General features: G+C 42.8%; 3 protein-coding genes across 8 annotated transcripts; 1 reads left to right on the top strand and 2 right to left on the bottom strand.

The window, feature by feature from the left end:
- On the top strand, nt 1-1,001 carry gjz1 (gap junction protein zeta 1). Its single transcript, XM_047609567.1, has one exon. It carries the CDS (start codon nt 255-257, stop codon nt 999-1,001), a length of 747 nt encoding a protein of 248 aa, XP_047465523.1. The 5' UTR covers nt 1-254.
- A 514-nt stretch (nt 1,002-1,515) lies between these two features.
- On the bottom strand, nt 1,516-10,383 carry LOC125022690 (circularly permutated Ras protein 1-like). Of its 3 annotated transcripts, none has more exons than XM_047609563.1 (21): nt 10,195-10,383; nt 9,829-9,926; nt 8,842-9,096; nt 7,857-8,078; nt 7,621-7,761; nt 7,452-7,532; nt 7,300-7,373; nt 6,938-7,123; nt 6,802-6,843; nt 6,488-6,577; nt 6,204-6,355; nt 5,998-6,079; nt 5,410-5,540; nt 4,277-4,361; nt 4,038-4,144; nt 3,824-3,936; nt 2,917-3,034; nt 2,273-2,413; nt 1,859-1,952; nt 1,750-1,776; nt 1,516-1,665 (listed from the first exon to the last, which is right to left on the bottom strand). In XM_047609563.1, exons 1-21 carry the CDS (start codon nt 10,230-10,232, stop codon nt 1,576-1,578), a joined length of 2,367 nt encoding a protein of 788 aa, XP_047465519.1. In that variant the 5' UTR covers nt 10,233-10,383; the 3' UTR covers nt 1,516-1,575. The 3 variants fall into 3 exon arrangements, with proteins under 3 accessions (XP_047465519.1, XP_047465520.1, XP_047465521.1); XM_047609564.1 differs by having other exon boundaries at nt 5,428-5,540; XM_047609565.1 differs by having other exon boundaries at nt 10,199-10,361.
- Nucleotides 10,384-11,195: 812 nt separating this feature from the next.
- LOC125022688 (protein kinase C and casein kinase substrate in neurons protein 2-like) lies at nt 11,196-17,887 on the bottom strand. 4 transcript variants are annotated; one of them, XM_047609556.1, is made up of 10 exons: nt 17,707-17,887; nt 16,080-16,150; nt 15,800-15,956; nt 15,345-15,580; nt 14,070-14,225; nt 13,545-13,720; nt 13,333-13,453; nt 13,086-13,153; nt 12,883-12,962; nt 11,196-11,793 (listed from the first exon to the last, which is right to left on the bottom strand). In XM_047609556.1, exons 2-10 carry the CDS (start codon nt 16,134-16,136, stop codon nt 11,681-11,683), a joined length of 1,164 nt encoding a protein of 387 aa, XP_047465512.1. In that variant the 5' UTR covers nt 16,137-16,150; nt 17,707-17,887; the 3' UTR covers nt 11,196-11,680. The 4 variants fall into 4 exon arrangements, with proteins under 4 accessions (XP_047465512.1, XP_047465511.1, XP_047465513.1 ...); XM_047609555.1 differs by lacking the exon at nt 17,707-17,887 and adding an exon at nt 17,368-17,528; XM_047609557.1 differs by lacking the exon at nt 17,707-17,887 and adding an exon at nt 16,269-16,436.
- Nucleotides 17,888-19,673: the final 1,786 nt, after the last annotated feature.

Below are 19,673 nucleotides of genomic sequence, written 5' to 3'. Positions count from 1 at the left end.
AATGACCGTTTTACCTTGAAATACATTTATATTCGACAGAGCTCTGCGCGATATATTGAGCTGTGACATTTTGAATGCTTAAGTGTTCAGTTTTTATGCTTAATGCCGTCATACATCCTTACAAGCAAAGACAAATACCGCAGTAAGAGACATTTTTAATGACGTTTACATTAATCACTTTAGTCTCAGCTTCACTGATATCTCGCACCTGAACACATTTTTAACAATAATGACAGAAACAATCATTCATAAATATGTGGTTACAAGTTAACAGGAGTGTTCTGCTTCGTTCCAGTGGTCTCACAGTTACATTAATCTTCAAAGTGACAATGGCAGCCTTGGTAACAGGCCTCATCCCCATTGTGAGGACGGCAGTAGATGCAACCACTAACTACAAGTGCCGCTCCCTGTGGTTTGGCACCCTGTGCATCCGCCTTGTGATCCTCTTCCTCGCTGAGCTGCCCTTCAACAAAATGGATGCTGACTTCATCTGCAACGGCACCAGGGACAACATCTGCACCAAAGACTGTTTCAATAGACGCTTCGACAAGCCCATGGTGGTGGCCTGGAACTTCATCTTTGTCCTGGTTGTCATGTCCGTCCTGCTCATGGAGATGTTCATCTCCCACCTCCGGTCGGTCGCCCAGAAAAGGAAAACCCAGGTGAATGCGGATGTGGAGCAGAAGGCCGCGGACACTAAAGTCCAGATAGTCATAGACCTCCACAAAGACAGAGGCACCCTGTGCTTCTACCTGCTCAGCATTACTTTGCGTATTCTGACCGAAGCCTGGTTTGTGTTTGTCCTGCTTTCATGGAACCTGCCGGCGCTGAGCGACGACTCGCACAAATGCTTCACGAACATGTGCTCCGAGTTGTATGTTTGTGTTTTGCGCGGCGCCCCGGAGAAACGCATGTCTGTCTATGCTTTGGCCTCCATCTCCGGCATGGTTATTGTGTGCTCAGTCCTATTTTGTATTTACTCCATTTTTCACTACCTTTGAAGATTTTAAGTATTTACACTTTTTTTTCTTTCCAACATTCATGCACATTTGCATGAAAAAAAAAACATTCAGTGCATATTCTTTGTCAATGAAGTTTGCAAAATTGCTTCACTGCCCTTGTGTGGTTACATTTCCTCTTACAAGTTAACTATGTAATAAAGTATATACATGTATTTATATAAACTTAACTCTGAGGTAACGTTCTACCTATATCTGGATGTGTACTATGGCTTTGTAAATCGTGAGTCTTGCTCTGCTGACACCAAAAAGTTTGGGTGTTAGCTGTGTGATGGTGTTTCTGAGTCAGGCTCTTTCTACAGGTGTTGGCCGATGCAATAACCCAAACTGCAGTGTCAAATACAAACCCTTATTAACTCTGTTTGCTCTCAGCAGTTTTCAAGTGTAACGCTTAGAAATAATAAAAAGAAGTCTGATTTGTGTTAAACTGCGATATACTTATTTTACACTGTGAAATATTTGAAAGGTACATTCACTCAGCCGGATTCTGCCATATCCAGCCTTGCCACTCATGACTCGAGTTGCTTGCAGCGAGCTAAAAGGGGGAAACACTTGGCTAGAGCCGCTGTTTATCCTTCAGTGAGATGGACATCCTGTTGCTGTGCTTCATGGTGTAGAGCAGCGCTGCACCGGCGTCTGTTAAAGACTGGTGGGGGGGGGGGAAGTTGTCAAAAATGGGTAGTTAGTCTCCCAGTAATAAGCAGGATCGTTTAAGAAGAGCATGAATTACCTGCGAGTCAGAAATTACAGATTTTCTCTGGAGGGAAAAAAAAAGAAGTATTAAGTGCGGTGATTCTAATAAAAGGCACTGAATCTAATAAAGCACTGTGAAAACCCACCCTTGTGAAGTTATGTATGTTGTTGTAGACGGGTTCCATGGTTTTAATCCATTCTTGATATATCTGCTCGTCCTCTGTGCTGCAGTTATGCTCTCTGCAAACAGAGCCAGACACTTGTAATTTGCGGATGATATTAAGAAGATCCCAAGAAATAAAAAACTAAATCTCAAATATAATTTTCAATAAGGAAATAGTAAAATCTGAGAAATCCGTGAGAAGCTGTGTGTGTCATTTTTTACAGACTTCCTTCTTATAAAGACTGACTTAAAAGCCAACGCAATCAAATCATCATCTGAATTGCTACTTTTCTTAACAGCATTTGATGCATCGTCTTTTGTTAATTCCTTCTTATTTTAGTGTCACTCTTCTTGTCTTTTGTCTGTGTTGTACTCCGAGGTCTGTGCTGTTACTCACAACACTCTCTCAATGAGCTTCCTCTGCTGCTCTGCCTCGGTTCTGGCGTCGAGGAAGCGGCCTCTGACAGCCAGAGCGGCGCTGGCCTGTGACGAGTTGAGCTGAATGATGGCCACGGACAGAGAGGACAGGGCCGCCGAGCTGAGAAGGAGAACCGCGCTGTTATCACGAGAGTGCTTCTCAACATTTGCAGCATCAGCCTTGCCATTATGGTACTCCGCACACACGCACACACAGGAGCCACTTAGTTTTTGTAAATTACGTGACCTTCTTTCAGCATACGAAACAGGCGGCCTGGGATGAGAGGTTTATTTGCTGGGTAACCAAATGTTAGGATGGATTCCCGATTCACGACCATTTCTGAATGGACGTTCCGGTATCTCGGCAACAGTGTCTCGGTCTCCTTGGATTTTAAAAAACACTTCGCCTAAAGGTTCATTGAGATTGATGTGAAATAATACATCTTATCAGCTGTTGTCTTGAGGGTGAGAACGCCTCGCTGATTAAAGATGTCAGAAGATAGTGTCTTGTTTAAGCCGATGAGTGGCCACAGGCATGCCAATATTCGAATGTAACAACGGTGTGCACGAGGGAAAATTCAAAACAGTTAATGAAGATCCTGATTATGGAAGCTTCATTGTCACCTGTCGTCGGTAATGTCTCGGTTTGTGGTTATTACTCTGAGCATCATCTGCCCGTTCCTCTTCCTGTATCTGATCTGCAGCTGGATGGCAACGGAGCTGCCAGAAGCTGGGGCTGGCACTATAAAAAAAAAAAAAAAAAACAGTGAAAAACAGTCAGCAATTAAATACTGCTGTGGTCAAATGAGTAAAAACAGGTCTTATGTGGAGTTAGACTAGCTCAGATGAGCTTCACCTGATGCCTGCTCTCCTCAGGCAAGAATTCATGATCCCAAGTTCAGGTTGAACTTGGCAGTACAGGTTGACCAACTACAGGAAGCTTTGGTATTTTATCAGCATGTTTTAGTACAGGGTAATATACAGAATATAAGGCACATCCTGCTCTGCACAAACCATACCCCTGCACTGCAAGAAGGCTGAATCCTTATCTATTATCCAGTAAGAGCCACCACTAAGCCAATAGCTGTTGAGTTATTTCAACCAAATTGTCCGTCCTTGCTTTAATGAAAGTCATTTCTCACTGACAGAGTAGAACAGAGAATAATATCTCTTTATTTCTTGGCAGTTTGTGAAGCATCATCTTGTCTTCCAAATACCCAGTAGTGTGTGACATGTATCCAGATGGACGTATTTCTTACTTAGAAGTCGTTTCTGCTGTGGTCTAGCAGTTTTTTTTTCCTTTGCTAGTTGTTGTTTTCAGATGTAATGACTCACTTCACAATGTCTCTCCTGCTGGGGTCTCACATTGAGACTCATGCTATCTTGGCTGGCAACAACAGAAATCACCACATCTGGCAACGTTCTCGAGACCTGGCAGCACGCACCACTTGTGATATTCTTGAGAAATTTAGTGCAACTAAAAAAACAGACGAGTCACCACTGCCAGCTCGTCGACCATTTTTTTCCTCACCTTCTGTGTCCTGTTCATTGGCCCCAAACTGGAAGGTGATCTCTGTTTCTGGGTCCACGTTCCCCACGTCTCTGGTCGCTTGGTGTCCTGAGCTCCTCTCGCCTCTCATTTGCCTGTAGCACAGAGCATGAGTCAGCGTTGTAGGCGTTACTCTTAATGCCAAGAATCTCTAGAGACCAGTCCATGAAGAAAGTGTTGTTGTTGTTGAACTTACAGTGTTTTGGGCAGCAATAACGTCACAGAGCAGTGAGTCGCTATGGTCCTGTTTTCAATGATCTGTTCAAACTCTGGGTGCAACCTGTTGGGGCTGGCTATAACTACCTAGAGACCGAGGGATTACACAAACACAAGAAACGCTTCATTTGATGACTTATATACATAATAAATAAACTGGCACAGGAAAATCTGAGTCAGATGTTGAAACATGCAACACAGCTTCACACTGTCTCTTACTTTCCCTCCTGTACGATCAGCCAGCCGTCCTAGCTCTTCCAGCCGGCAGTCTGTTCCCTCGATGGACAGCACAGACACTGTCACGCTAATGAAGGAAGGATATTTGAGAATGACCTTCATCACAGCACATCCACACTGACCGAAAGTCAATCTAAAAATATGTAAATTTAACTTAAGTAAGCGACAATAAAAAAAAAAAAATTGGTCTCTTGACATGAATATATTATGTTTTGAATGGTTTTTCATTAACGAGTTACAATTCACTCGTTGTGTGTACTGTGCTCCAACTGTGGCCTTATGTAATGAATTCTGGGTAAATGCCACCAACCAACCAGCTCCACAAAAGAAGAAATTGGAGAAAGTAGGAGACTGGACTTTAAGGTAAGAATAAAGTTAATGCTTATGATATAGTTGGTTAATTACAGCAGTAATTTAGGTTTTATGTTGTTGTATAAACAAATAAGTAAAATAACCGAAGATTCTTGATGTCATTTGGAATTAACAAGAGCAAGTGGCTTCAACAGACTTTTTATGTGAAACTAATGTTAGCAAGTTATTTTAAAATACTTGATTCAAATTTAATTTCAAGCTCACGTTTGCAAATGACTAATTTAAAGTAAGAAGAGATGTGTTTTATCCTCTACGTAACGTTAGCTTACGGAGCTAACACCGGTTAGCCGTTAGCTAACACCGTTAGCAAGTGGTTTTAGCTGTAAGTTGGCCATGCACTGATAAAAAAAAAAATACTCCATCTACCGTACACAACAAGAGTAGTCTTTGTTGGTACAACGTTAATTCTGGAAATGAAGTCAATTTACTTTTGCAGGTGATGTCAACTTAGATTTACAAGCTCACTGTCACAAAAGTGAGTTGAAAAATTCAGGATAATTCAGGATAAAATGATGCAAAAAAGTTGTCTTACTTTTTTAAGTAGATGGAGTAGTTTTTTTTTTTTTATCAATGTAGCTCAACTCAGCAACAGCAGTACTTCTCCAGCCAGTACTGTTATAAATACCATTGTATATATAGGCCTGTCACAGTATCTGTAAGTCCATAAGCTGTTCATTAGTCTGTTTATCAGTACAATGTAATATGTTTCCATTTTTGAGCCCCGTTTGAAGATATGTACCAACCCCTGATTAGCAGCATACTCCCCAAGCTCCTGGTAGAAGATGGTGGATGAGAGGAGGGTGCGAGAGTCCTCATCCTCCTCTTCTAGATTCCCCAACTCGGCATTGGCCTTTCCATCTGTACAGATAATCACCTTCAAATTAAGCAGGGATAACAAATCAGGATAGTATTGTTTAGAAAAACAGAAAAAGTATTGCTCACCACAAGACATACATGCACGTTTGTATCCACTTATTAGATTTTTGTTCAGTTCATGCCTGAGATGCAGGAAATTTATGTTTAGGTCATTTTAGAACCTTGGTAACGAGTGATGCCCTGGTAGGCAAATACTTAAAGTGGTTGATTCCAGATGGGAATTTTTGTTGCATATTATTATAGCCCTCTTTCTCCATTTGCTTCCTGCCTGCAGCTATTCTGTCTGCTACTCATTAGAACAGCAAATAATTCTGAAGAAGTCCCATCAGCAACTATTTATTTTTATTTTGGGGGGTTCACACACCTCTCACAAACACTATAAAACAAATTCTATGTCCATTTACTGCAGATTATAAAGTAGACGGGATCTGGTATGACTTAACAGTCAAACGTACCTTTGAGCCCGGTTGTCTGGAAGCCATTGCGATTGCAAACAGTGCTGCTGGACCCAAAGCTGTAGCTCCATTTGCACACAATCTTTCAAACAGAAGAGAAAGCCGCCAGAATACATAAACATGAACACATAAAATCTAATCCATATGGTGAAATCATCTAAAAGACAAAACAGTTGAGTGCACACTAATTGCAGTTTGCTATGTACCCCATAACTTGTCCCTGTAAGAAGTCCTTGGTCTGCGAAATTGGAGGTGGACAGGGGAAACTGGCAGCTGCATCTTTCAGATAGTCAACGTCAATTAACTCAACACCGCTCAGGGAACTTGATGTGCAATTCTCATGTCCGTGCATCGTCACCTGGAGATACAGAGGTGAAGACAAAGCAACAGTATTCATTTACCTTAAAAAATACTAAAGTGGGGGGAAAACATACATCCACTATTTTGAACACAGGGAGCCTTTGCAGATCAAGCCTCTGCAGTCATGTACCTGATGGTTGAAGGTGATGAGCCCCACTCTTGTGTCAGGTTTTTGTTCACTCAGACTCCGAACGCTCTGCAGGACGGCTTCCTGGACAAACTGGTTTGGATATTTTTATCACCACTGGCTCCTTGATAGCATCGCTACTCATCTGCTATTGTTGTGATACTGCATATTCAAAGCAACAAATGTCCCATTCTTAACTTCACAGAAGGGTTTATCTGCCACACACCTATGTGACTTTGGCCTTGGTCTGACCTTTTAAAAGCTGTGTTGACATTAGTTCAAGGCTTGAAAATCGGGGACCAAAAACAACAACTCACCTCTAGACGAGATCTGTGGATAGTATACTCTGTCTCAGAGACCTTGAAATAGTAAAGACATCAAGCGTTAGATTTCTGAATGCCCGCTCTCATACGCATCCTCATTGTGTGAAGAGTGACATGAAAGTTGTTGTACCTGCGAGGTGATGCTCATGGAGCCTGATATGTCGATGCAAAAGAGCAACAGAGCATCAGAAGTGGAGAGGGGCTTTTCATTAGGGTTGAGCACGAAGAGGTTGTCCTTGTCACCACTTAAGGGGGGCTGTTTTATACTGGGAGGGCTGGTCAAATCCCAGGGCCGACAGAAGGAACACCTATTGACCTACGGCACAGGAAAAGAAAAGAGTCCATTCCACAGGCCTGTATTTGGAATCACTGTTTCATCATGTCGTGATGAATAACAGTCACGCTTGACTGCTTCAATCATGTTGTATAATTCTATGCAAATACTTTTTATATTGTCAGTATGTACCAGTATCAGAATAAAAGTATAATTACCACATTGTAATAGCAGGAGTCCAGCACAGAGCCACACTCTGAGCAGAAGGTGGGCTCTCCTTGTATGATTTGCTCTGAAAGAAAAAACAACACAATGCTATCTATGCTAACAGTAAATCAAAGTAGATGGCTGATGATAAAAGTTTACTGACCTTTTCCCTCTGAGATTAATTTTCCTAAACTGACAAGGACCACATTAGGATTTCCCGGCAGAGGTCCCTTATCTTCTGACACTAATGTGGAAATAACACAAGTATTCAAAGTGAGCGCTGTGCATCACATTGGTTTTGTGACACACCTGACTGTGACTTTTAAGATTACCTTCACTAACAGACGATTTGGCAATTGGTGTGGTTGAGGAAGATTTCTGAGAGCATGAAGGAGTTGAAGTGGAGAAGGGTAGCACCACTAGGTACACCGGCAGTGACTTCATGAATGAGGGCCTCGGGGGCAGGGCCGGGGCTGGAGTATAGGATGAGAGCAGAAGACACTTACACTAGCTGGAAATGTGAAATTCAAGAAAGTGCAAAAAAAAGACAAACACTGTTGTCTTTTACCTGATGCTGGCACGATGCCACTGTCAGGTTGCAGTTTCACCTCATCCCCACTGCCTTCCGGTGTATTGTAGGAGTAGTTCAGGTCCCATGGATGTGCATTTAAATCTGGATCCTCTTTTGGGAGGTCATAGGTAAATATCTGACTACTGGGGGAAGTGAGTGGCTGATTGACAGGTGGAGGCTGGCCACTTGCTGCAGATTTCATATGCGGTGGAAGAAGAGCTGGGTAAAACAGACAGAAACAGATCATTAAAGGAGTAGTTCACCACAAAGATAAAGATATTTGTTCTCAATCAGCAGATTGGTTCAAACTCATGCCAGTTTAAACACAGTTAAATGTATCTGCAGCAGCTCTGTGTATCAAACTGTACGCACCATGTAAGCAGCATGAATAAACATAGATCTGTCAGTCTGGTATCAGCACGTTCTTGGATCTTGCTTCAGCCTAAAGTGACTCTTAAAATATGACTGACCGTGACCATTTAAAATATCACCATGTCCCAATAAAAATTCATCACTTAGGATATCGTAAACATGCACAAATAAGGCCAGAACTATTTAAATGATACAATTCCACTTTAAAAAAACATATTTAGTAGTCCTTAAATCCCCCTATAAACTCAAAAACCACCCATAGGCTTTGGCAATCAGCTTGAAGTGTTTTTGATCCAAAGAACTTAAAGTTCTGCTGTTGACCTCATAATCTTCTTGGACAAAGTTCTGGCCAAGTTCAAATTTCTCTGTTTGGATTTCACAACAGAAATCAAGTAAATTTAGTTGTAGAAGCTGCTAGAAACATCAGGGCTCTATAAGCAGGCAGAAGATGATGTTCCTCATCAAAACCAAACAGTGAAGCTGCTCAGTGGCCATTAGCGGCCTGTGGTTGTACTGGGCAGCTTCCAGGTGTGAACGTATTTAACCGTGTTAGGTGTTAACTGGAAGAAACATGGTCAACCTTTTTTTTTACAGTCACATTCTCCCCTACCCTTCTTCCGAGTCGTTGTATGCTGAGGAGTCATGCTGACGTTGGAAGCTTTATTGTGAAATTCTGCATTTTCATAAAAGGGAGTGGGCTTCGTGACCTTCGCTTCCAGTGTCTTTCCCAATTGTTCAATCCTGGAGGAAACGTTGGCGGAAAAAAGGGCGGATTCTGAAGTAGTGGCTTTTGTAGAATTGCTCAGGGTAGGAGGAGGGGGAGGAGGACTGCGAGGTCGGACCCGGTTAAGAGGAGGAAGGAGGGCTGAAAAGCAAAAAAATAAAAAATAAATTCTTTATACACATATGCTGCTAATCTGAGCTTTTTTAGCAAGAGAAGTACAAGTGCAGACAAAATGACAGAGATAACCTTTGAGCTGTGAAAAAAGGGTGACTCAGGTGGCAGATGGCTTTTACTGAGCGAAGCAAAGTATCTGAAAGGAATACCTCTTCTAAGACTGACAGAACAGGTATGTGTATGTCACAGACTGCATAATGGTACTTAACCAGCCAGTCACCTAGAAAGCTCTGATGAAAGGAAAAATCCACCAACGGATACTTTCACGCAGTTATGTATCATTAATCTTTGATACTCAGAGCAAATGTGTGTGCTTGGAAACTTTAATCTTCCTCTCAACTTATCCTTCCCTTAATGACTCCCTACATTTGCCACAATCCCTTTTGACGTCCTCCAGAGAACGGAGAATGCCAGCAGGTGACAGACGCAGCAGCTGTTTGACAGACTTCTTCAGAGCGGTGACTCATCAAAGAACTTATTTGAATCGGTGACTAACATAATTGCTCTTCTTGTTATGGATAGTTGAAATACCTTCTTTTGTTAAACTTCAACAAAGCCTTATTGATCTGTGACACTGTGCAATGGAGCGCAATGGAAAAAGGAAGAGAGAAACGCGACATTTGTCTTTTATGTAAATGCAATTAAATTGAAATGTAAGTTGTTAAATGTACTGTAAGTTCTGCTTCATTGAAATCCCACCTGAGCGCTTGATGACGTTGTTGTTGGATTTCCGGCCGTCCCTCTGACTCAGTGACGGTGGCACATAAACAAACCCACAAGCAAACTCCATTTTCAACCTGGCAGTGACAGAAAATACGCAACTGAACAAAATGCTTAAAAGAGTCTAGATTAACTTCCAGCAATCCCATCGCTAGTAATGAAAGCAATCACTGCGCTATTATCACCACCTGTGAGAGTGTGCACCTTTAACTATGTTGACACACTATTGACAAGATCTCTTGTAAAAGACTTAATCAGTTCAAGATTTAACACACATCAAGATAAAGCAATTACATGAAGAAAATGTACCGAAATATACCCGAAAAATATACAAAACATACTCACGCACAAAGACTTAAATGGTGCTCGTACAGTACTACCATGAACGTGAAATCTTCATACGTCTCTGTTGTTTTTTAACGCCCTGTCATTCATGTGCTGACTTCTAGACATGTCGTCCAACAGGATTCTTTCCTGAGCCGTCTTCTCCTCGTACTGCCACCGCCTGTGTCCGCCTGTGCAATGTTGTGAGGGTGGACGGTAAGTCAGGTATTTATCACATATTGCTCAACTCTAGTTAAACATTTAACAAATCTAAAAAAAAAAAAAAACGCTGGCTGACATGAGGCAGAACTGAGGAGCACGGCATTAATGTCAAAATGATGAACAAGCACAAGAGCCTTTTCAAAAATAAAAGAATATCCCCTAGTGACTACCCTGTTAAATCCTTTCATCATATTTTTCATATTTTTGCTATTATGTTACCATTTCTATTCATGGGGAAATCTACCCCCTTTAAGACAGAAATGTGATTCAAGAAACAGAATTAGTATCTGTAAAACGTGTCTGATTACACCATTAAAATAGTATTTGAAAGTGATGGCACTAATCAACACATTCAGTTTGATGGGTTTTAATCTGTTCTTTGGTGTTTAGTTTCTTACTAATATAAAGATAGTGAGATAGTTCCTTGAATTTATATCTAGTACTATTTAATTAATAAAATCCTAACTATATGAAAAGGCAAATGTCCTGCTTCACTGAAGTGTCAGTTTCTCCAGTATGTGCGCACATGAGGCTTCAACTTTCCTCATCAAACCTATGTTAGTCGAATATAGGATGGTAATGTGGTTTCCAAATTAGTTGCATGAAACAGTCCCTCTAATGTGTGCAATTTATAATCTCAGATTTGGCCAAGCACAATTGTTCACGCTTCAGTGAATACATGTGAAAACTGTCTTTCAGAATCAAAATCCTGCATGTGTTACTTTAATGAAGGAACAAGAAGCAAAGTGACATTTTTAAGTGAAGGGGGACTTGGGGAAAAAAAGTGCAGACAGAAGGGATTAGAGCCAAAAAAACAAAACATTGTACACTTTTATTTTGAAAATCCACCCCCCCAGTCAAAGTAACTTCTGTGTGCTTCTACATGAAGCAAACATTAACCTTGTTTGCACACACGGTTGTAAATCTGGGCCTGGGTAATTTCCACCCACCATTATCAGCTTCATCTTTGTTACAATGACCCAACAACTCGGACACGATGGCAGTAAATAAATTAACATACACACCTGCATGCAAACACACTCACGCATGGACACATTCAGCACAAGCAGTACATTCTAGCCTTTGAGAAGCAAATTCATATTGCAGACGTAGAATAACAAGGTTAAAATATTAAAGCTTTAAATATTTGAAAAGGGCAACATTCATTCAGAACCGGTGAGACAACATCTGAGACGTTACATCGTAATAATTGTTATTTTCGGAAATTTAAACCGACTTAATGCGAGAAATAAGTTCAGGACATAATACGTTGGACAGCATGAGGTCACTCGACAACTTCCACGTAATTGGCCGGGTAGAAGCCCTCCTTCCCTCCGCTCAGCACTCCTCGACACCACCCTTGGTCGTCCTCCTCCTCAACTTTCAGGAACACTTCCCCTGGCATCAAGAAGAATAAAACTCAGTGGAGTCGTGGACACACAAAATGCCACGGACACACAGTCTATGGCTGAAAGACAAGCAGTAAATCCAGATCTAGCAAATGCCAAACCCAGTTTTTCCAAAATTAAACGAGAATAAATGCAGTTTCACTGGAGAAAAAAAAAATCTTTCCTGTCTTTGTAGAAACTAAGATCAGAGGTGATTCTGTTTTACTTGTAATGTACATACAAGCCATTAAAGCCAAACATTTATTTGAAAGTGCCAGAACGTGAGTCCGTCTTCTACAACACCTAAAGAACCTGTGTGTAGAATTTAGTAGCGGTGCAATTGCAGATTGCAACCAACTGAATGCGCCGATTCACCTCCACCTTAAGAAGAAAGTATATGCTTAGTAGAACTCAGGAGAGAAGTAGAAACTCCAAAGTGACACATTTGTCTTTATTGCGTCACCAATCTGAGCCTTCCACGTAAAAAAAACAGCAAGGCAACAGTGGCAGTGCAAAATGAAGGAGTCCATGGAAGAGGACCAAACAAAGGCAGCTCTTCCTGTGATTGTTTCATAGTAAAAGTCCACTAGAGTTTCAATGAACTGAAATCATTTATTTACAATGCCTTTATTGTAAAACATTTCTACGCATAGTACATGTCAGTTGTATGTATATACCTTACATGAGTGATTACATAGAGCAAAGTACAGATAGCATAACTATATTACTGAATTTATGAAAATATAGATTATTAGTGATAGGTAATGTCAACTGGCCACATTTCGGTGCAGCACCAGGACTTCATCCACCCTTGTCTGTCTTTAGGGGTCGTCTTTATTTGTCGATGTCACAGACCATTATTGGGGAATTAATTAATTGGATATCAGTTTTTATCAGTGAGTTTAGTTCTTCAAAACAACCCCAGGCAATTTACAGCTTTGACAATGTCAAAAATGCCAATTTCAAAAATCATACAGGTTTACCATTCTGTCTGTCGTCCCTTTAAAGATCTGCATCTATATGTTTGTAATAGTGTCTGAAAATGAAGCTCTAAAACTGAGAATAATATGACGTCATGGCATCACACTTTATGTGTCACCTGCTTTAAAGGACAGCTCATCACCCTCCTCTCCCACATAGTCGTACAGAGCTCGCACCTTCACACCTCCGATCATCACACTAAGAGGAGAAGACGATGTCACACACCATAAATATGACTGAGGATAAAATGCGCGTTGTTCACCTCTCTGGTTATCATCATTCAGTTAACACTTAATTAGATGTTCGCTCGGGATAACTTACGGTCGGCCTTCCTTTCCTCTCTGGTCTCTCTTCCTTCTCTTTAGCTTTTTTACTGGAGGGACCCATTCCTTAAGAAAAAAAATAACATTATCAACATATATGCAGATAAAGGAGAACAGCTACAAAAAAAGTGCCCTGCAAAGTCATGCAAACTGAGACTGAGCCCACTCTGTATATCATTATTTGAGCCAGGTGAAAATCTAGACGTCACGGTTTAGCTTTTTCTGCATGTAAACTTTGTAAGCACCTCAATCTTCGGCCAGTCAGTCGGCATCCCAGGACCGTGGTTGTTCTTCCACCATCTCAGGTCCTCTTGCTCATTGATGGACATCAGAGTGTCATGGAGCTCGCTGTAAACTGCCTTCACACTGACGACATGACGCAGCAGACAGAGATTAGCCTTGTGTTGACGAAGACATTTGTACACACTGCATAGACACGAGTCAAGCTGCTGCTCACCTCTCGTTGTTGGTGATGTCTAGATGTCTGTGGATGGAGAGGAAGGCCTGCTTCAGAAAGCTGATCCTCTTTCTCTCCTCCTCCTGCGACTGTTCAAAAATGGCCTCCATCTCCTCCATGTAGCGAGGCGTGTAGGACGTCACATCCTCCAGCATTTTCTCATATCGGTCTCTAATCTGCGGGGCAGATCAGAAGAAATCATTTTATGATGAAAAGTTGAGTAGGCTCCACAGGAAGAACCCCTGCTGTTTCTCTTTAACAGAGGATCTAATATGGATAAATCATCTGGCGCTTTTCGCTGTTCCCATGCTGCTCACCATAAACACAGAGCGGAGTAATAATAACATAGCTCCATACAAGGGCAACGCTTGGAACAGAACCTCGGACTCATGTTTAGAGAGCATAGTATCTCAAATGATTAAATGTCACCACATGCAGCAGGCAATCAAGGGAATACAACACTCAACGTGCGTGAGTGATTTGGGGTGACGGCGTGAGGCGTGTCAGCATGTCGTGTCGCCTCACCTTTTCTTTCTCCTCTGTGGCTTTCTCTCTGGCCTCGGTGAATTTCTGCTTTTTCTCCGGACTCATTTCAGAGTTTTCATTGGCTTGCTTCTCTTTGTCCTGGGCTGCTTGCTCCCTCTGACAGGCCTTGTGGTAGGCAGCACGGACTTTCTCCAGCTGTTGGACGCACAATCAAATGCTTCAAACTCTTTGTCTGTTGACAGGACTTGTGAAAATACTTTTTATGAAGAAATGCAGAAAATTACAAATGCCTTTCAAGCTACATGGTATATATGCATACCGTGTAACTTGACACATATATATGCCACATATATTCACACATCATACCAACATCATTGGCAATAAAGACAGACTGTGACGTCGCCTGTATCTGCACCAAAAAGTTACTCTTGAACACGCAAGACTACAGCCAAGAACCAGCCGTGCCTGCATAAAAGGAAACAACTCCTAATACAGGCAGGCGACGGCAGTTGGTATTTGTCCTTAAAACGGGGAAAACGGATGAGCCACTGCTAGCTGGGAGGCCAGGAAGCTAAAAAGAGCTACAAACCGTCGTACCGAGCTGGCATTTTCTGAATCATATTGATCAGCTGGTGAACAATTCATTCATTCTAGATGATCATCAAGATTTGCATATTTGAGTGTTGAGATGAGATGAAGATGGAAAAACGAGAAGAGCCGTCTGTGAGTGACCCTCACGACTGCATTGCTTGCTTTGTTTTGTCACATCCGTTTCCCCCCTCATGCACTGATCAGCCAGTCCACGCTAAACTGGAGCGGGGCTAGTGGCATCAGCGAGACACGCCGCCAGAACGTGGGTCACAGATGCGCATTGACGAGCTGACACCAGTCATGGACGCACCAAGCGTGCCATCAGCCTGGCGTGTCACAGCCCTCAAATTTGATGTCTCCACTAGAAGCTTGTGCCACACCTCCTTGGTGTAAAACTACACCGGGAGGATTCGAGAAACAGGTGCTGGTTCTCAAATTTTGTTACATTTGGACACAGACTATCTGATTCCCTATTTCTGTCTGCTATTAGTTGTGTTAAGCTAAGCTAACTGGCAACAGGCGACAGAAAAAAAGAACAGATCTCAATCTTTATCAAAAGATAAATTACAAATTCCAGTCGCTAATGAAGACCATAATATAAAGCTGAAAGTTAGCGCCTAACCTTGGTTATAAGATCGTCTGTTTACCTGGCATTGCTACTCATGCAGAGACAGAGGCAAGCGTGTGCAGACATATGTTAATGCAAACTAAAAAAGTGTCGACCTTGATTAGCTTTTTGGACCACGGTTTCTGGGCACGCGAAAAACTCGTGCCGTTCTCGTGGCTCTCTTTGAAGCCACAGAAGATCTTCTTGGGGAAGGTCTCCTTCTGCCAGGTCTTCACCCGCTCTCCTTCCTCCCCAACGAGCGACTGGGAGATGGAGGAATGGAGGGCGGACAAACGCTCTGTGGAGGTGAAGAAGCACTGCCATGCTCTCATTAGGGATCCGTACAGTGGCCCTGGGGTGACGGAACATAATAACACAGAGCGCAGGGGTGAGTCATGGACCCCACAAGGAAATAATGACCTCCATTTGTCTGCTGGAAAATTTCAAACAAGCACAGATGCTCCCATTTATTAAGAAATGAGACGTAATTTTAACTTGGTGTGAGAGGAGGTGGCTTGGGAATACATCTGTTTTTAGGCCAACAATGTTCTACATAATGCGGAATACTCACGAGAATCCACTATAGATTTCCACTTGCTGCTCCACTGGCTGAGCTGCTGAGCGTACTGTTTTTCTACTTTTGCTCTCTCCATGAAGCAGGCCACTATGTCGTTACAGGCCTGGAAGGACTGCTCAGTACGATGCACTGTACGTACATAATTCCCCGGCTGGCAGGAGAGAAAGAAAGATTACGATGCTGCGCGAGAATTAATGCCTTTCAGAAATACAACCAGTGACTGATGAAAGAGGCTTGTAAATTTCTTCTATTTGATTAGAAACGTATTCCTCACCATCCAAAAGCTCTGTTTCCTGGCATCCTCAGGCGGCTCTTTGGGGAGGCTCGCCATTTCTGGGAACGCGTCTGTCTCAGAAAGCAAAAGAAAACTGTTTGCATTATACTAGATAGTTGCAAGACTGGTTCAGATGCATAACAAGCTCGGAAAGACAGTTTGTGTTGGCAGGCAGAGGATACCGATTACCATGTAACAGGTACGTCTTTGCGGTGCAATGTGCAAATGCAGCAGGTTGACTTCCTCATAAACAAAGCAGCTCCCGCTCTACGGCAGGCGAGCCTGACACCACATAATTGGCGGCTGAAAACTTGCAGCGTTTTTGTGTGTTACCAAGCTTACTGACACAACAGTAAGCATAGCAACACAGCTAAGATGTGGTTTCATTGGCACTATACAATACTCAGATATACCCCCGACCCCCCCCCCTGCATGAGAGAGGGGAGTGTCGTTCCAGTGACAGACTGGAATTCACAGGGGTGGGATCTGCCAGCAGGAATAGAACAGCTGCTCCAGCATTCTTCCTGTTGCCTTCCCAAAATAAACAGCACAGAAAGGTCATCTTTCCCTTTGCTCTGACTAATACAAGGCCCACTGGACCCAACTGTCTCCCAGTCTGACTCTTGCTGCCTTTCTGCTCAGCGATCGCCACCACAAGAACGCACCAGGGGCACATTTCTAGCAGCAAATGTAAGTTTTCAACTTACAAGCTGTCCATATAAGACGTTTCTTTTCACAGCTTGTGAAATGAATCACACCAGGCAGATACACTGGGGGGTTGGGGGGGTGGGGGGGCTGAACAAAAGAAGAGTGTTACATGCACAAACATGCACAAGGACAGTCACAATCGGGCTTGTTTGCGTCTGGGTAATGCACTGACACAGTGCTGGCTGAGTAATACGAAAGTGACTAACCACACCTCATCACAAGACTGAGCATGACTGAGAGTCAGGGACCTTCTTTGCCTCAGCTAGCTGGTCTTCGTGCTTGCACTCTTATGTTTTACCATCACTACTTTCACACCATGAGTGGAAACGTAGCAGTAGTAGTAGTAAATCCCTGTTGTGTTGTGATCTTGTTTTGTGATTGTATCCTGATTCTGTTGTCCATGCAGAAGAGAAGCAAGAGAAGTGAGCGTGAAGGAATCTGAAACAGGCAGGCGGTCGTTAAATTACACGGAGGCATCCGTACCAAGTGTTTTAATTCTAACAGCTCAATTCACAAGCCAAAAAAGCACAAAAAAAAAGTGTGAGCCGAGCAGTCATGCCTGGGAGCAACCGGCACTTACATTTCTCTCTGAATCACCAGTGATTACTCAAGTGACCACTTGTTAACTGTAGTTCAAGGGCTGATGAAGTATCCTATCCATGTCTGTCTCCCCCTGTCTCCCAATGAGCTTCTCCTCTCCTCCTCTAATGCATGCTCCTCTCCCTCTCTCACTGACCCAATTTTTCCCCTGGCATTTAAAGTTACACACACGTTGTTGATCCCGAAGTGGGCGTGAGGCGCTCAGGCAAGTCGAGCCAGCAGAGAGAAACGAAATATCAAACAAATCAAATTATTTGCATGGCAATCACTCTGATGCTAACTGGCTTCAGGGCAAACAAAGGAGGAGGAAGGAACTTACCTTTCTCGCTCTCCGCCCCCACCAGCTCTGACTTTAGTTCACAGTCATATCAGGATGAACTCTTCTTCCTCTTTTTCTTCTGTGTCTTTACTTTAACCCCATCCTTTGCCTCTCCCTCTCCCCGTCGTCCTCCCTGTCAGGTTGTTTGGCTCTTTAAGCTCTTGTGACTTTCGCCCTCTCACTTTCTCTACACTCTGTTATTAGGGAAAACAGCTGGAAGAATCCCCCTCCTTCTATCTGCCCTGCCAGTCCCTCCCTCTGTCTCTCTCAATATGGTGCTAATGAGATGCCGAACCTTCATTTTGACGATTCGCTGGTAACAGAATCATGTCAGTGTGGCACACCGTCATGTGAGCTTATTAGTGAGCGTATGTGACAGCAGGGAGGGGACTGCCCCATGAACTGCCACATTAGCCCCGTGCTCCTCTGTGACCCGCCTGGTCAGGCCTAGACGGAGAGAGACCGACAGAGTACAGTATGCAGCATGTTCACCCACACCCTGTTTACTTATTCTGCTCTGTACTCTTCTGCATACAAGCCAGGAGTTAAACGAGAACGCCAGTGTCATCCAGAGTAGCAGTATTTTACTGCTGTCTCTATCTGGCCTGGCTGCTTTTCTGAGGCCCCCTGGGAGCAATGGAGACGAGTTGTGAGCAAACAATTTCCCTCATACAGATTTTATAGGGCAAGATTAATAATTCATTTGGAATCAAGTTTTTAGCGAACTGATCCGTTTGTGTTCAATAGGCATTCCTTTTTTTTGCCTCTATTTTGGTCAACACCACCTCCAGAAGGAAATCTGGAATCTCTATATTATTCACCATCTAATCAATATATTTGACCATTCATTGCTGCAGGGCCATGGGAATCCTTCCAATTGAAATGTAGGATCCACCAGACCGAGAGGGGAATAAGGAACAGCTTCGACCGGCATTTCAAATCCAAACATGCCAAAACCGCGTTCCACCAATAAACACCGAGCTCCAACCACCAGAAGCCCCCAGCAACACGCACAATGTTGATGCATGGACTCAGTCACGGCATATCTGCAGGCACCACGGTTAATGTATGGGCTGGAAAAGAGGAAGTGTGAATTCTCATCCGGCTTGAATTGACAGGCCTTTGTAATTGCCCTTCAGTGGTGGGCGGGTTGAAGTTCGGGTCAGGCTGTGTTCATTGCCATTGGTCCGTGGTGGAAATACCTGCGCTCATATTCATTTTAATAAACTGCAGATTATCAGTGCTGATCTCATATCAGTAAAATACAAAGGTGCGTCCTGATCTGAAATGACCTGCAAGTTCCTACGGTGGAAAAAAAAAAAGAACAGTGAGTGATCTACAAGGTTGCTGAACACCAATCAGCTACAACTCCTGCCTGGTAAATCACGCCTAATAATGGAGAGATATCATTAAAAAAAATGTTCAATGGTCAAAATATGACTTATCTGGTGATGCAAATAGCTTTCAAAATATATATTTCCATCCTGGCACAAGTTGGATTGTGTTTACAGTGCTCACAGCTCTGGAAAATGACATTTTAATATTTTAAGATTAACAGTGGCTTTCTGAATCTGAGCCCCGTTTACTTTGCATATTGGACCGGCCTTGCTCAAAACAGCCGCCGTTCAAAGTAGCGATGGGTGAAAAAAAAAAAAAAAAAACGACCTGACAGAACGGGAGAAGAAAAAATCAATCCCTCACATCACAGATTTTTGCAACGTGGACAAGCAGCACATACGTTTAAAAAAAAACTATATTGTTATATTTACAGCTTTCTCACATGAACCTTACTTACTAGCCATCATACTAGCAAACAGACCCGCGTTTGTCTCAATCCAAGTTCTTTTTCACTGTTCTGTGGGAATTTCACGCTTCAGTCGGTTCGTTGCATGGACGCAGCCACTGCTTACTTTGAATTAAGCCATGTCATCTTCTTCCATTCTGTGAGCTCTAAACTTTTGGCCCAT

Source organism: Mugil cephalus, chromosome 16 (assembly GCF_022458985.1).
Source record: "Mugil cephalus isolate CIBA_MC_2020 chromosome 16, CIBA_Mcephalus_1.1, whole genome shotgun sequence".
NCBI classification, from domain to species: Eukaryota; Metazoa; Chordata; class Actinopteri; order Mugiliformes; family Mugilidae; genus Mugil; species Mugil cephalus.
This window is presented reverse-complemented; position numbering and strand designations above follow the sequence as displayed.

Bases quoted from the DNA above. Each gene is read 5' to 3' on its own strand.
- LOC125022688 (XM_047609556.1), bottom strand. From the start codon at position 16,136: ATGGCGAGCCTCCCCAAAGAGCCGCCTGAGGATGCCAGGAAACAGAGC. The intron at 15,581-15,799 runs GTGAGTATTCCG...CCGTCACCCCAG, and splicing joins GAAATCTATAGTGGATTCTC to GGCCACTGTACGGATCCCTA. The intron at 13,721-14,069 runs GTGAGGCGACAC...TCTGCCCCGCAG, and splicing joins CCACAGAGGAGAAAGAAAAG to ATTAGAGACCGATATGAGAA.
- gjz1 (XM_047609567.1), top strand. From the start codon at position 255: ATGTGGTTACAAGTTAACAGGAGTGTTCTGCTTCGTTCCAGTGGTCTC.
- LOC125022690 (XM_047609563.1), bottom strand. From the start codon at position 10,232: ATGGTAGTACTGTACGAGCACCATTTAAGTCTTTGTGC. The intron at 6,578-6,801 runs GTGAGTTGTTGT...TATCCAAACCAG, and splicing joins TCCACAGATCTCGTCTAGAG to TTTGTCCAGGAAGCCGTCCT. The intron at 6,356-6,487 runs GTACATGACTGC...CTGTATCTCCAG, and splicing joins TCATCACCTTCAACCATCAG to GTGACGATGCACGGACATGA.